General features: G+C 47.0%; 1 protein-coding gene across 5 annotated transcripts in view; it reads right to left on the bottom strand.

Annotated features, from left to right (window-relative positions):
• The window catches only part of TCERG1 (transcription elongation regulator 1), an 81,366-nt gene extending 70,277 nt beyond the window's left edge, over window positions 1-11,089 (bottom strand). For 4 of the 5 annotated variants that reach the window (XM_015413614.1, XM_015413615.1, XM_015413616.1 and 1 more), the window contains exons 1-2: window positions 10,962-11,089; window positions 7,587-7,812 (exon numbers count right to left, since the gene is read on the bottom strand). In XM_015413614.1, the coding sequence (XP_015269100.1) occupies window positions 7,587-7,812; window positions 10,962-11,071 (336 nt within the window). In that variant the 5' untranslated portion in view covers window positions 11,072-11,089. Of the gene's footprint in view, window positions 1-7,586; window positions 7,813-8,284; window positions 8,377-10,961 lie in introns of all 5 variants that reach the window. The other variant, XM_015413618.1, reaches the window with a different exon arrangement.
• Window positions 11,090-15,548: the final 4,459 nt, after the last annotated feature.

The following is a 15,548-nucleotide window of genomic DNA, read 5'->3' as shown; positions in this document are numbered from 1 at the left end:
GAACCCCTTTGAACAGGTGCTTGTGCAACACTTCATTTATTAGGTTCATAAAAACTCCCGGAGCCCCCTGGAGGCCGAATGGCATCACCAGGTACTCGAATTGGCCTAGGGGGGGTGCTGAAAGCTGTCTTGTATTCATCCCCCTCCCGTATATGCACCCGGAAATAGGAATCTCGCAAATCAAGCTTAGAAAAGATCTTTCCCTTAGCAGCTTCAGCAAAGAGATCTTTGATCAATGGCATGGGGTAGGCATTTGTGGACGAGACTGCATTCAATCCATGATAGTCTGTACACAGTCTTAAACCCCCACCTTTCTTTTTCCAGAAGAGGACGGGGGCTGCAAACGGGGAAGCAGCCGGCTGGATAAATCCCCTGGCCAAATTTTTATCTATAAACTTCCGCAACTACTCTTTCTCACCGGAGCTCATAGTATAGAGCTTCCCCTTCAGCATTTTATGCCCTGGCAATAACTCGATCTCGCAGTCAGAGTTGCGGTGGGGTGGGAGCCCATCAGCTTCTTCCTCTTCAAACACCCATGTTAACTCTCTATACTCCCTTGGGATTTTGGCGAGTTCCTCTGTAGCCAAACACGCACGAGCTAGTTCGCTATCAGGAGCTACTTCAGGTCCCACACATGGTGTCGACACTTAGGGGAGATGAAGTTTATCACCCTGTTGCTCCACAATATATATGCATCATGTCCATGGGGCAAGGGTTTCCCAATACCAAGGGAAACCGAGCTCTGGGTGACACTACAAAAGTTCGATCTTCCCAATGATTGCCAGCCCCCATACGCAATGGCATAGTCTCGAACCTACAAGGCTCTTTCATCGAGGATCCATCCATTTGGGTAAAAATTAATGGCTCGGCCAATCTAACCACGGCCACCTCCAGTCCCGACACTAAAGAGGGGTTAATCAGGTCCCGCCCGCATTCCGAGTCAATGAGACCCCAGACCATGGCGGGGTTCATGATTGTAACAGTCACAAAAAAGGGGTGGATAGCCGCTCACCACTTTAGGCGCCTCTGTGGATGGGTCCTGCTGCGCTGCGCCACTTACAGCAGGACCTGGCCTTTTCCCGCTAGTTCCATCTCCTCCTCCTCACTTAATCCTTTGATCCTGGATCAAGCACTTCCACCTCAGCTTGCAGCGCACAGGGGGTTCTGATTTTCGCCGTCCCTTTCTTGGGAGCCATGTTGACTTGGTGCTTGTCACCTTCTCTCCCCCCCAACCCTGAAGCCTCCCCCACCGGGCAGTTTGCTGCGAAGTGGCCCCGATTCCCACATTTCAGACACCACTGTTGCTCATCCGTTGCTCTCAGACCGAGACTTTCAGCGGGGCTGGTTTCACCTTGGGGTGGGGTGTCGCTGACGCCCTTCCCGCCACTACCGCATTGTCCAAACACATAATGTGCAGAGGAACGCTTCCGCCTTCTCAGGAGCGGTGTGGTCCTCGAATCGGGCTCACAGTGCCCACATAAACGCATCTACGCTCCCCAGCTCCACCGCATCCAAGTTGTGGAGACTCACATACCAGCTTGTTGCCACCCCCCCGCAAGTGGGAAGCGATAAAGTCCACTTGTTGCTCCTCGTCCGGGAACAACTGAGCCCACCACCATTCCACAAACTTCATCACCCGTACAACAAAGAAGGAGAGGTTTTCTGGATCGCCATCAAAGGTAACATCCAGTAAATCCTTAGCATGGCTGGCGGAGCCATCGGGACCGCGGGTAGCAGCCACGGGGGGAAGGAGGAGGAGGCGGCGCTGGCAGTGGAATCTGGGGGGGACGAGGCGGCGGCAGTGGTGGTGGCAGAGGGACCGGCGGGCCAAGGGGGGATTACTGGGGGCCCCCGTTGTGCGGCCAGTTGAGTCTGCACTGCCTGGGCTACCATCCCCGGTAAGGTCTGGAGCAGCTGCTCCATGTCCCGCATTATTGTGCGGCAGTCCAGTTCCAGGCCATCCAGCCTCCCATCTACGTCCCTTCCCAGGCTTATCGAAGACCTCGATGGGAACCTGATGGATCTGCTCAGGGTCACTCCAAAGCTCCCCGAGCTCAGCCGTGGGTCATACACATTGTCCCAACTCCGACTCCCTGGCAATGACCAAGTAGTCTGCGGGGAGTCCCCCAAATGGCGGCCCCAATCCCGGTCCTTGCGGCAGTAAGTTACTCCCTTCCCCAAATGCACTGGGATAAATGCTGGCCAAGGGGTGGTTCCTCCATCGGTAGTCACCAGCCCTCCAGGGCTTGCCGTCGTCAGCAGGGCAGTCGTCACTGGCACCCCCCGTACCCATAGTTGTCGGGGGGAGAACGGGTGCCGTCATTGTGGGTTCTGTTGTGGGCACCATGGTGGGTACCCCCGTACCACCGGAACCACTCATCCTGGTTAGGAGAGACTCGGGCCGATGGACGAAAAAGGATTCCTGACAATTCTGTCAGGGTCAACAGCAAGCAGGTCCAAACACACTCTCCTGAAAAGGTTATGTGTTATTGGAATACTAGTCTGTTGCCAAGTGGTACAGGTACATTGTCAGGAATAACGATGGCTGCAAGGGGCTCCATACATATACTAGGATGCTGCATCTAGTTAAGCAAATGAAATCCAAGCACGGGGGCGGGAATCCTCCGGGTGGCAGATTACATCATGAACGGGAGACTCACCCCAATCCCATGAGAGCAGAAATATTCACACCCGTAGTGGAATTCAAGCCCTCCCTTCCCTTCAAAGTTATACTGATAGCGCCATCTGGCTGAGCCAGTTCGCCGGGGGGGGGGGAGAGTGCCTCCCTTATGTTACCCATGGTAGCCAAGCAAAGCAAGCATGTGCAGCTGCGCAAAGGCAGGGATGAAGGTAAACAAAGAAAGCATGACAGCTGACATAAGATCGTCTGGAAGTTCAGGATTGGGAGTTATCAATATGCAGGTGGAAGCCACCTCTGAATATCATTATCTAGCCCCCCAGATGCATGCACCTTGGCTCTAAACTGGTGCTCTGAGGCTGTGATAGGTGGCTAAGGCAAAACAAGCTGAAACTGAATCCAGACTAGAGAGGGGTGATGCTGGTAAGGAAGGTTTTTTAGAGGGTTTGGTTCCATTTGTCTTGGTTGGAACAGAGTAGGCTTTTGCTAAACAGATTAAGAGTTTGGAGGTATTCAAAGGCCCAACCATGCTGTTTGAAAAGTAGGTCATCTTAGTGGTCAAGAGTGCTTTCTATCAGCTACACCTGGTTTGCCAGCTCTGTCCTCTCTCAGACTGAGACAATTTGGCCATGTTGATCCATGTTCCTATAACCTCATGGTTGGATAACTGTGATGTGTTCTACACTGGGCTGCCCTTGAAGGTAATCCAGAAACTGTAGCTGGTTCAGAATACGACAGTTACGGACTAGCCATTGGGAACATATCTCACTCAACTTAAAGCAGCTACATTGGTTGCCAGTTTGTTTCCAAGTCCAATTCAAGGTGGGGTTATGACCTTAAGGCCCTTCAAGACCTAGGACCCACACTATTTCCTCCCATATGTCCAAGTGTGCCAACTACAGTCTTCAGGCTGCCCCCTACTGGCTGTTCTGTGCATGTGACATAACTGTAGAATTTCCTCTTGAGCGATATTTGCTTGATACTATTTTTGTCATCTTTGTAGTGCCAGGTGAAGTCTGGCCCTTTGCTTAATCTTTTCGTAACTCCTATTTTATTGCTTCAGCCTTAGTAACATCTACACTAGATTACTATTACACACTATATGTGAGGCTGCTCTTTACTGACGGTTAAGAAACTCCAGCTACTAAAAAATGTGGCTGCAAGCAGTCTAAATTAATACACATGTGAAATTATTTTTACTTGTAAAATGTAATTAATTGTAACTTTGACCAGTTTGCCCTTTCAAATGGTGGTTTTTTTGTCAGAAAGTCACTAATTTTTACCTCAAATACAGTACAACAGGTATCTTTCCGGTGAAGGAAATTTCTTTCAAAAAAGTGAGGCAATTCATAAATTCTTTACAGTTCTTTACAGACTCAAGTTTGACTCATCACTCCGCTATAGAAGCCCAATGAGTGATCTTGAGTCAGTTACACATTCTCAGCCTAGCCTACCTCATAGGGTCACTGGGTGTTAAATAAAATGTTGTCCAAGTCACACTGTAGGTAATTGGTTGTATCTTGGCTAAAATCTGCTAGGTGACCCTGGGTCAATTACTCACTCTCAGTCTTTTTTGTCAAGCTAAAACAGAGGAGGAGAATGGTGTAAGCTGCTGTTACTTCCCATTTAGGAGAAAGGTGGGGCATAAATGAAGTAAAATAATGCTGAAGACTGGGAGTGGCAGATAAATGAAAGATTGGCTGGTGTGTGGGAAGAAGGAGGGGGAAAGGATATGGGAGGTGCCAAAAGAGAAAGAGGAAATAGTGTTGAGAAAAAGAATATTGGGAATATAACCCCTCAAGTCCTTGCACGTTCCCCACTTGTTCTCTTGTTTCAAAACTGGCAAAAGCTAATACATAATTAAGCACCTTATAATACAGCTTATAGCTTCATGTCTTACATGTGCTATGCAGTATAGAACTAAGTTACGTGTAATGTGTTTCTTATTGTTGTTGTTGAGTCGCATAGTTGAGTCCGACTCTTTGCGACCCCATGTGTTTCTTATACTAAAGCAGTAAAGAAATGTTGGGGGGGGGCGTATTTGTATGTGTGGGCATGTGTGTGTGTGCTTGTGAGCCTGGAAGTCATGGTGATTTCCAGTGACTCCTAGTGGGTCTAGGACATTTTCAGAGAGGTGGCTTGATTGCCTGTATCTGCGTCTCGGCCCTGGTATTCCTTGGAGGTCTCCCTTTCAAGTACTTGTCAGGGTCAGCCCTTCTTTGCTTCCAAGATCTGAGGAGATCAGGCTTGCCTGGGCTACCCAGGTCAGGGCACACTACAGAAAATTTTGATTTAATAATGAAAGTAAGTACTAGTACTGTATCTATTCAAATTTCCCCCAAGATTTATTTTTTCCTAAAGGCAAAATATCATGCCTTCAAAATGTCCAACGAGTTTACATCCATACTCTCAAGTTCAAGACCAAGCTATCACATTAGTACAAGCAAGCACTAGAGCTAAACTTCTACATTTGACAAGAAGTTGCCTACAAATATTGTGAGGTTTAAAAAGCTGAAATTAATAGAACAGTAATGGAAGGTCAGTAGCTCAGCAGTTCGAGACCCGGGTGCCGCAAGACGGAGTGAGCTCCCGTCTCTAGTTCCAGCTCCTGCCAACCTAGCAGTTCGAAAGCAAGAAATTGCAAGTAGATAAATAGGTACCACTTTGGTGGGAAGGTAACAGCGTTCCGTGCGCCTTGGTGTTTAGTCATGCCGGTCACATGACCACGGAAATGTCTTCGGACAGCGCTGGCTCTTCGGCTTTGAAACGGAGATGAGCACCGCAACCCTAGAGTCGGATTCGACTGGCTTTCGAGCAAGGGAACCTTTACCTTTTTAATGGAACATTGTTATAAAAAAAATCATGTTCGACAGAAATGATATATATTTGAATTCTCATTGGATGCATTCAGATGCTGTAATAAACTACAGTTTGATTAAACTATGGATAATTTAACACTCTGGTTAGTCCTCAAGATCTAACTGGCTAGGTGGTTGCAAGGGATGCAGCTGCTCAACAAACGATGACTTGTAAATTTAGATGTCACAACAAACCACAATTAGTACCAGTAGTGGATAACAAATCAGCTTTAAACACTAAAGTCCAAAGACGGTTAATTACGATGGCATGGATCATAACCTTCAAATTTTGGCTGCGCCTTCATTTTAGATCTGGCCCAAACAGTCGTGTGGTGCAAATGTTAACTGAATCCCATCTATCGACTTGGTTGATTAATATAGAGAAAACAATTTCTATAATCGGCTTTAGTTTTGATGACTTGGTACTTTTGTCTGAGCAGAAGGCTTTTGCCTTACTCAAACAAAGACTTTTCGATATAGAGGTGCAAGATCTGAGAAGACTTGCGCACAGACATTGCTCTCCGTGAGTATGGGACTTTCTTTTAGCCATATTTCCTCAGGATACCTGGCAAGACTGATTCAGCCCCATCTTCGTAGGGCTTTCATGCTAGCATGGTTCGACGTCCTTCCCTCAGCTGTTCTATCGGGAAGGTTCAACAAAATTCCCTATAAAGATAGATTGTGCCCCTGTGGGATGGGGGAAATCAAATCCATTGGACATGTGCTATTGTACTGTAAATTCCACTGTGACATCCGTATTGTTTATATTGAACTTGTGTTGGACCCCCTTTTGGGCCAATCTGATGAGCATAAAATTAGTTCTTTATTGTCTTTGCATAATATAGAAATTCTGGAACCTGTAGCAAATTTCTTTTATGAGGTATCTAGGAGGAGAGGCTCATATTAAGGCAATTCGGAATGTGATACCCCTCCAGCCTATCTTGAGGCTCTATGCTGCATGTGTATTTGATATTTTATGCCAATAAAGGTATTGGATTTGTTTGCATAGTGCCTAAAATTTGGCAATAGGTAATTACTGAATATACTGTGTTGTCTTCACAATGACAAGAAAACTAGAACTCCCCCAGCTGACAAATTGTTCTCTAGCTAGTGTTTGAATTTCAGTGATATCACAGAATGTTGATAATTATGCTGCTTTTCAGTCAGCAGTATGTTACAATCAGCATGGCCTCTGTTTGGCAGTGAAAAAATTAGTCTGTCTGTAGAACAACCTTACAGTAGGGACATTTCATTACAATTCAAACTGCTGAAAAGGCAGCAGGGAAGTCCACAATCTGGTTGCATATCTGAAGAGGAAAACACTCTGTGTTATAGTATTGTTGGGCTAGATTCACAAGAACAAGACTGATACTCCTTAGCCACTCTCAGTATGCCAAATTCCCATCCCTGACTCAGGGACAGGAGCAGCTGCATGGAAAGCAAATCTAATTGGTACGTGAGATGAAGGACAAAAAAATCTGCAAAGGTAGTGGAAGAAAGGGGGAAAATAAGGCTACAACCATTAAGACAATAGTGAAGGAAAGGAAAGCACAAAAGGCCAAAGTTGAAAGGGGCTGGGAAAAGAGGAAAGATGGCAACAATAAAGAAAGTTTCACACAGGATCTATGGAGGAAAGCAGTTCTTGTGAAAATGAAACCAAAGAGCTGGACTGCCAGAGAAACTACAATCTGGGAAGCTGAATGCAAAGGCAACTCAAGCCTAAATAAAGAAAGCAGGACAAAGGAACCAGAAATAAAGGAGAAACAGAGGTGAGCAAATTAATAGCCAAGTGGAAATAAGAGTTGAAGGAAGACACATTGTTGGCCGGAACAGAGTGAAAAGGCATGTGTTCTATGCAAACTGACATGCCAAAACTGTTAAACGGGGAGGGGTATCCAGAATTAAGGTAGTTCAAGGAAATGATAGAACAGGCAACAGCAAAAAACTCAGAGACTTAATATTACCAGACTACTAAAATGTTTTGCACAGAAACAGTTTGCATTGCTAATAGCAAATAAGAGATCACATTTCACATACAACAACAACAATCTTTCACCTTTATAAAATGTGCATCCCCATAACAATTTTACCTGTAAATGCGGCGGTCCCATAGGTGGAGGAATTCCTCCCGGGGGCGGCATTGGAGGCATATTTGGATCAAATGGAGGTCGTCCAAAAGGAGGCCGAGGAGGTGGTGGTGGACCTCGCATCATACCAAAAGGTGGTGGTGGGCGCATAAGAGGTGGTGGGCCTCTCATGACAGTGTTTGGTGGGGGAGCTGGACCACGAAATCTCAATGCTTGCTGTTGAGCCATTCTGTGGACAAAATCAAAACAAAGCAGTTCTGTCTTCAAGCTTGATCACTGAAAGGGCACTGATGTTATAAGCGAACCAAAACATTGTGCCAAACATTCTCATGAACAATTCTGGGGCTCCAAGCTTTACCCTCACAATTTAAATGTGTTAGAAAAATTATCTAGACTGGGGCAACTTAGAATGGAAAGGAACTGCACAAGTTTCCCTCCCACAGGCCTAGTTACCAAAGCACCTCAAACATGAGGTACAAAACCAATAACTCTTCTATGTATAACCTAGGCTTCCTGCACTTGTTGCTAGTGCTAAATTCCATGGCACCCACTGGTTACATTGTATAATGTGAATGGGCATCCACCACACACTTGGATGGTAACATCTACATCCTTTTCACTTGTGACCTACAGCAACCCCACTGTACCACCCTGCCCCCTTTGATGTATCTTAGTAAATGTATATATAGAAAAAAGTTCACCTTTGTAACCAACAAACGCTCTTCTGATGCTCTCAGGAAAACAATTTTGCCCACCATTTAGTGCCAGTGCAATACCAATGTTGGCATGATGACTCAAAATTGAAAAAAACAAAGGTTATAAGGTGGTGAACGACAACAGACACATAATTCAACACTCATTATTCAGACACCTTCCAATTTAAGAAGCTGTATAGCATCAAGATGTTTAGAAATTATCTTACTGTACATAAAGCATAAATTTGTGATGTGATGCCTTAAATGACCACTGCTATCACCAGCGTAATACTACTTTTACCACTGTGTTACTACTTCTGATAAAAATACTTGAATATATAAAATCCAAGCATATTTTATCAGTTAAGCAAAGTATACAATTCAGCCTTTTCCAGCTGCAGCTCATGGATAGCTTTTACTAAAAATAATTCTTTGTAACTGATACAATAAGCACGTGTTTTGTTCTTACGTATTAGTCTTCAAGAACAAAAAGTATATTATAACTAGTGCTCTCTAGATTAACCTCTTTCACAAAAAATGTTCCTCTGCCAGATCTGGAAACATTCTATGAAACTGGTAGTAATACATAACTTATACAATGATGATTTTTAACTTTATGTAAAATATCCATAAACAGATCCCTGTTGTGGATTCACTACAAAGTATTTTCATATGCCAGTGCTCAAAAACCCCCATAAAAATTAGTAGACTGTTTTTAAGTACAAACATTGTATTAAATGGTTGGCTGGTATATTACAACAGTTATCTATTTATGCAGAGCTTCTATTATTAACTAGACATACCAAAAAAAACCTGCTTTCCTGGCTGAGGAAAAAAAAGGTCTGACCCTGCCAGAATATTCAGATTTCAGGTGCTACATTGACCTTCTTTCTTCACATTCTTCACATTCACCACTCACTGTGGAAGCCAGCTAGGATTACCACCAGTTCACCTTTGACACAGGCCTGGTCAAGAGGAGAGCTGGCACTATTTTACAATGAGAACTCAGGTCATCCTTCCCTAGACTTCCAAAATCCTAGCTGCTGGCATCACTGCAGCAATTAAACACACAGAGAGGCCTACTCAGTCTGCACAGGCTGCCATGGTTTCTTGGTCATGCTGGAGTTTTAAAAAAACAACACTGCCTTCTACACATAATACTGAGCAAGTGTACAGAGTCTGCCGTAACACCTAGTGATCAATTAACACCTACATGAAATAAGCTCCTGATACAGACTGCTTCAATTACTTATAGTCTGTTACAGTATGTCTTAAACCACATGGTGACCTTGAAGAATTACTTCAGACTAAGACCACTGAAATCAACAGGCTTCGATTGGAGTAAATCTGCATAAGATTACACTGCCATAATGTCAAATAAGATGCAAAACAACTAGCATTTCATTTAGCTGTTATGACCTGGCACACACTACTGCCTTCCAACCAGCACGAACATGTGTAAAGTTATTTTAACAACTCTCTCTCATTCCTCTCACAAACACATTATACTTTCCTATAGGAAAAGTGAGAAACGTGCATGTAAGGTGGTCACAAACAACTATTTAGCTTCGTAGTCAGTATATATAACCTGCCTGTACACAGAGAAAAATTCAAGTATCTGTGAATACATGGTCTTCACTACGTGGATGTGTCTATTTATGACTGGAAAACTTAGCCAGTGAAGTAGGCTTCATACAGGGCATAAAACTGTCTGGTTAATATGTTGCACAGGCAAGGAAAACTTACTGGCTGATTCTCTCTCAACTTTTTGGTGGATTTGAAAAATACCCCTTTTTTATCAAATAAATGCCCAGTGCTTCAGTGCTTACATTAATGTGAAAAACCCTCAGGGCTTTTGGCCCAGTGTTTTCTACTTTGACTAGCAACCAAGATTTTGGCTGAGTTTCCCCCTTCCCATTACCTTCTGGAGATACATGTCTTTGAACCTGCCCCTTACACATGCACTGCATGTGCTTTGTCACTGAGTTACCAGCCCTCCCTATAAGCTAGTGCTTTCCGGTGGCAGAAGAACAGAAGACTATTAGACCAGTATTGGGGCCACTGCACCCACTTCATAAAGCTCGTTAACAGAACAAAAGTATGTTACACAGAAATATACCCCCACAATTACAGGGCTTAGCTTCACATAAGCGCGCCTAGAACTGCAGTCTCAAGACCGCCCCCACCCATTAACGTGTGGAAACGGGCAGCTAAAGTTTTTTTATGACATGGAACTCAGGACATTTTTCTCCAGACCTGTTGGCGACCCCACACAAAACGCCAACAGAGAGAAAGTTGGTCAGAAGTTTCAGTAGCCTCAACACCACCAAATCTAAAAAACTTTGTGGAAGAGCGATTTTTAAAAGGGGGGGGGGCGCTACCCTCCAGCCCGTTGCCCAAAGTCACATGGGAAACCTAATGAGAGTTAAACGGTCGGGGCAATTAACGGGGAGTCTCACCCTGACAAGAAAAAAAGACGCTTGAAGCGAATGTACGGGGGGGGGGGGGGGGGGGGGGCGGAGACGGAAAGGTCGCTTCCGCCTCGAGGCTGATCGCAAGGTAGATGCGAGCGGGAGGGCGGCCGTGATCCACGCGCGCGCTCTCACAAAGGCCTCGTGCTCATGCGATGAACATGAGCACCTCCACCGCCAGCGCGGGCATCGAGAGGGATATTTCGTCTTACCTGATCTCATTATTGTAACGCTCCGCCGCGCCAGCGTCCCCTTCGCCGCCACCAGGTCTGGCGCCGCCACTAGCACCACTACCGCTGCCACCTCCTCCTCGTTCCGCCATCACCAGCCGACTCTGCCGCCTCACACGCCCACCCCCACGAAGCCTAGCTCCGTCTCACTGGCTAATGGCCGCGTCAATCACATCGCGACAGCGACTGAGCCGAGCCCGTATTTGCAGCCTTCGCCGCCGATTTTGAATGAGGGCTAGAAAGCGAGCACTGATTGGGTAGTTTTGCTCATGAGCCATTACGTAGCCTTTCGCATGCGCTCCTTGGAGGCCGGGACGGGGGCACGACACGTGATCGGTAACCCGGAACTGATATAATTTTTAATATATATATAAAAAAGGCCGTTCGTTCCTCTTTTATCCAATCAGTAGGGAGGGGAAATGTACTCAGTGGGTTGGTGAAGTATTTCATCCAAAGAAACGTGGGCTCTTTCTATGAGTTAATCAACCCAGAAAAAAAAAATCCAAAATGAAAGGCGGTTAGCCCAATCTGGAGTACTAAGGAAAAGGTTGGCGCAGTCACGTTGAAAACGGGGTTGAACTACGGTAGTCAATAAGCAGAACTGGAGAAACTACAGCAATAGGGCTTGCACTGCGGAATTGTGAAAACAAGCAGTTGCAACAGAGCTGAAATAAACAATAAGCATGGAACGTTAAACAGTGCGGAGAGATTACCTAGTAGGGGCATACTTAAGTTACAGCAAACGAAAATTACACTAGTACAGCTTACGGGCACTACCCCTTTACCAAAGCATCTTTCTGAACAGCCCTCTTACCTGTCTAAAAAAAGCCGACCTGAATCATTCAGTTTGTTTGCAGAAAGCCAAGGGAATGGGAACCTTTCTGACTTCAGCAGGCAGGTCATTCTATAAGATGGAAGTCACAATCAAGAATGTTCAGGTATAGACGGTTGTTAATTTTGGCCATTTGCAGGGTGGCACCTGCAGAAGGCCCTGATCAGATGAGTTAAGCTGTTGTGTGGAGCTTATGCAGAGAGGTAGTTCTGTAGACATCGAGGGTTTTGTATAGAACAAGGTCCCAAAAAGCAGGTTCGTAGCTAACATTTTATTTTTCAGGGGGCTTTTAAATTTTTAAGGGTTTTTTGGGGTAGCTAGGCCCTGTTTCTGCAGTGCTCATCTGGAATTCCAGAGGTTTGCATCCTTGCCTGGGAGGCTCCCAGCGCCTGCTCTTGGCAACTGATAGCGCCTGGCTGTTACTTCTCCCCATCTCATCCACGCCAGGCACTGGGAGGCTTTGCACGGCGAAACCCGCTTTCTGTGGAAATCCGCTTCCGTGCGTCAAGCCCTGCTGACCCTAAGGCAAGGCGACCCCTCCTTGGAAGTCAGTCAGTCCCACTGCCTTACCTGCTCTGTCCGGGGTAATAGCTTTTACCTGTGCCTGGGTTTCAGCCTGTGGCTTTCCTTGCAGGAAATGGAAGCGTGGGTTGGGTGCCCACAGAAGGAACTACTTAGGGGTCTCCCTTGCTTGGGGTGCTCTTTGGGGTCCAGCGCCCCACACTGTCTAAGTGCCGATCCAGAGGAAGACTGCCGGGCTGGGGTGACTTTCCACTCCTCCCCCCTCCCTCCTAGTCAGCTGTCTGTTAAACTGCGTGCTGCTCCTGGAGTGGGTGAGCAGGAAACATCTGGCTTACCTTGAAGGCCACAGGCCAGGAGAGTGAGGAGGGCACGGGGGTGAAACAGCCAGGCAGCCCAGCCTGCCAGGGCCCGCTGGGGGCAGCCAGACTCAGCTTGCCAGTGGCTCAGATCGGCATGACACGGGTGCACACCTGTAATTTACATTTTTTAAAAAAAATTAAAATTAGGTGTTCAGGATTGGAGGTTGTGGGGCTGTGCCTTTAAGAAAGGGGGCAGAGCCCCCAAAAGCCCCACCGTAGCTACGGGCCTGCTAACATATCACCCATTGAAACTTTCCTGGTGCTCATCAAGTGTTTCTAGAAAATGGATGGAGCCAGATAGGGCTCTTGCCCAGCAAGGCTTCTGATTGGCTGTACAGATTTAAATGGTGTTGTTTTGGTGGCAGTTGCCACCACACTGTTAGCATTATTCTCCTGCTCACATTATTCTCCTGCTCACTGTTAGCATTATTCTCCTGCTCTCCTCCAATATTATTTTTTAAAATTACCCCTCCTATTTCTGGTACTTGGGCTTCCTCTATGTGTGTATGTGGCTCCACTCGAGTTGCCAGACACCCCCCCCCCTCCGGTGGAGGTGGCGGTTTCCCATTGACAGGCTCCACTCCCCACTGCTGATCAGCTGGCTGGCTGGGGGGGGGGATTTACCCTGAAAAAGAGGGAGATCCATCCCACATGCAGCTATGTGTCTACATCACTATGTGACTCAGAAGTGACATCATCATATCTGGGATGTTGGGATAATGGTCTGGTATTTGGCCAAAAACTCTATGGTAGAAGCCAAATTTACCATATAGTTTTTGCCCAAGTACCAGAATAGATTTTTCCTCTGTTTTTCTTTTCCTTTTGCATCTATTTAGTGGTGATCTAATTAAGAGCTAGCAGGGTTTCCCAATTCCCCCTCCACAATATTGTCCCAGGAGCGATTAGATACCCAGCCTTCTTAATGCAATATACATTGATAAAACTGATCAATACATAGGGGGCGAGGGGAAGGGCTAATGCAAGCGAGGCTCTTGGCGTTGCCCCAAAAAGTGATGTCTCCAGACTTTGAACAAGGCACCAAAGTATATGGCGGCTAACTTGGTCTACTCCTTTGCAAAAGTTACCTGCATGAGGGCAGCTTGGCAGGGCTTCTCTCCCACTTCCCAGTAGAAGTTTTTTGCTCAGAGTTTCACTCATTTTGAAACGGGGTGGACCCAAACATAAAGAGAGAGGAAGGAGCCAACTTCTGCCTAGGTTTGCTTTCTTCTCACTGTTGCTCCTGCACATGCACAACTGTATGTTAATAAGAAGCCAAGCTAGGCACTGCTAGCTGCCGCTGCTACCAAGTGCAAAATTCCAAATCAGAGTGACGATCATCTTGAAGCTGGCGGGGGGCTTCTTGTGGCCTGTATCTCTGTGCATGATGGGAGGTAACAGGCATCTGCCCAGGCAAAGGCCAGGGAAAAAAATCCTGCTGCTACAAATGGAACTCCACCTTAAGCCGCCAAATGTAGGGAGGCTACGGGTGGTGATGGAGGCGCCAGCACGTGTGACTGCGGGAAGGGAGGAGCTCATGCTGCTCAGACTAGCCCACGCACCACCACTTCCAACAGCCGTAGTGCCTGCCAGGCAGAGGGTCCAGAGGGTCCGCATCATGCAAGCAAGGGCTGAGGCCAAGGCGGAGCAGCGCAAGGAGGCAGCAAAGCCCCAAGGGAGGCAGCAGCTCTATGACCCGCCTCCCACTGCAGCCCCTGGCCAGGAGGCACAGCACTACCAGGAGTGGATCCTGCACACCATCAACTTGCTGCTCTCGCTTGGCTGCAGTGAAACCGAGGGGTCCCCACCCACACTGGGGGGTCTGGCATCTACTGTGAGTGGGCTATGCACATCTATGGGGGGCCACTCACCCCTGGCTAGCTGCAGGCCAGCCCTTTTGAGACTGAGCCACCCTAGTTGTCTGTTTTCTTCTTTCATGAAGAATTCTGGCTGTCCTACCCTGTCACAGTATAATATTTTGGCTGAGGGAAGGAATGGAAGCCCCTTTTAACTTATATGACTTAAATGGCACTTGAGAAGTTTTTATGTTCCAAATTAACAAAATATTTTATTCAGTATAGAGGGAAAAGGTCAGGAAATCAAGGGTAAAATTTCTGTGGTACCTCAATATAGAAAACTCTGAGGTAAAATCAGTACATGTACAGACTTTAGTTCTTATGTTTTAAGTTAATGAGAGTTTCTTCAGCTATTCACAATTTTTTTTAAATTTAACATTCAATTTATATACCGCTCTGACCCCGAAGGGTCTCTGAGCGGTTTACACACAATTTGATTCCTAACTAGGGCCACAATTATAGAGGGGAGTGATTGCCTACCAGCACCCAGCAGCAGGGCTTGTTGCTATCTGGCTCCCTCCGGCGGTCTCAGAAGTCAGCGTTCCACATCCAATGTCCTGGAGCAGATCTCTTTCCGGTCCAGCGGCTTCCTCCGGTGGGCCCATCCAGTGCACGGCCCGCGTCAGCTGCAGCTCCGACCAACGTCCTTCCGGCTCTGCCGCACCGACATGCCACCACACCTCCGTGGCTCCGCCTTCACCTCCGCCGGATTCCGCCACTCACGTTGCGCTCACAGGCCATTCTCCACTCTCACAGGCCACTCTCACAGGCCACTCTCCACCACTCCATCACTCTACTGCCGCTCCGCCGCCGCCACTCCATCGCTGTCATTGCCGGTGCCTCCGCTGCACACCCCACAAGGAGGAGGGTGCCCCCTGCCACCTAGGGGCAGGTACCCATTTATCTACTTGCTGAATATTAATGCTTTCGAACCGCTGGGTGGGCGGGAGCTGGGACTAGGGCCAGGAGCTCACCCCGGCCGTGGTGGGTCTCGAACAGCCGT

The sequence above is a fragment of the Gekko japonicus genome, unplaced genomic scaffold (genome assembly GCF_001447785.1).
Source record: "Gekko japonicus isolate JY-2015 unplaced genomic scaffold, Gekko_japonicus_V1.1 scaffold373, whole genome shotgun sequence".
Lineage (NCBI taxonomy): Eukaryota > Metazoa > Chordata > Lepidosauria > Squamata > Gekkonidae > Gekko > Gekko japonicus.
This window is presented reverse-complemented; position numbering and strand designations above follow the sequence as displayed.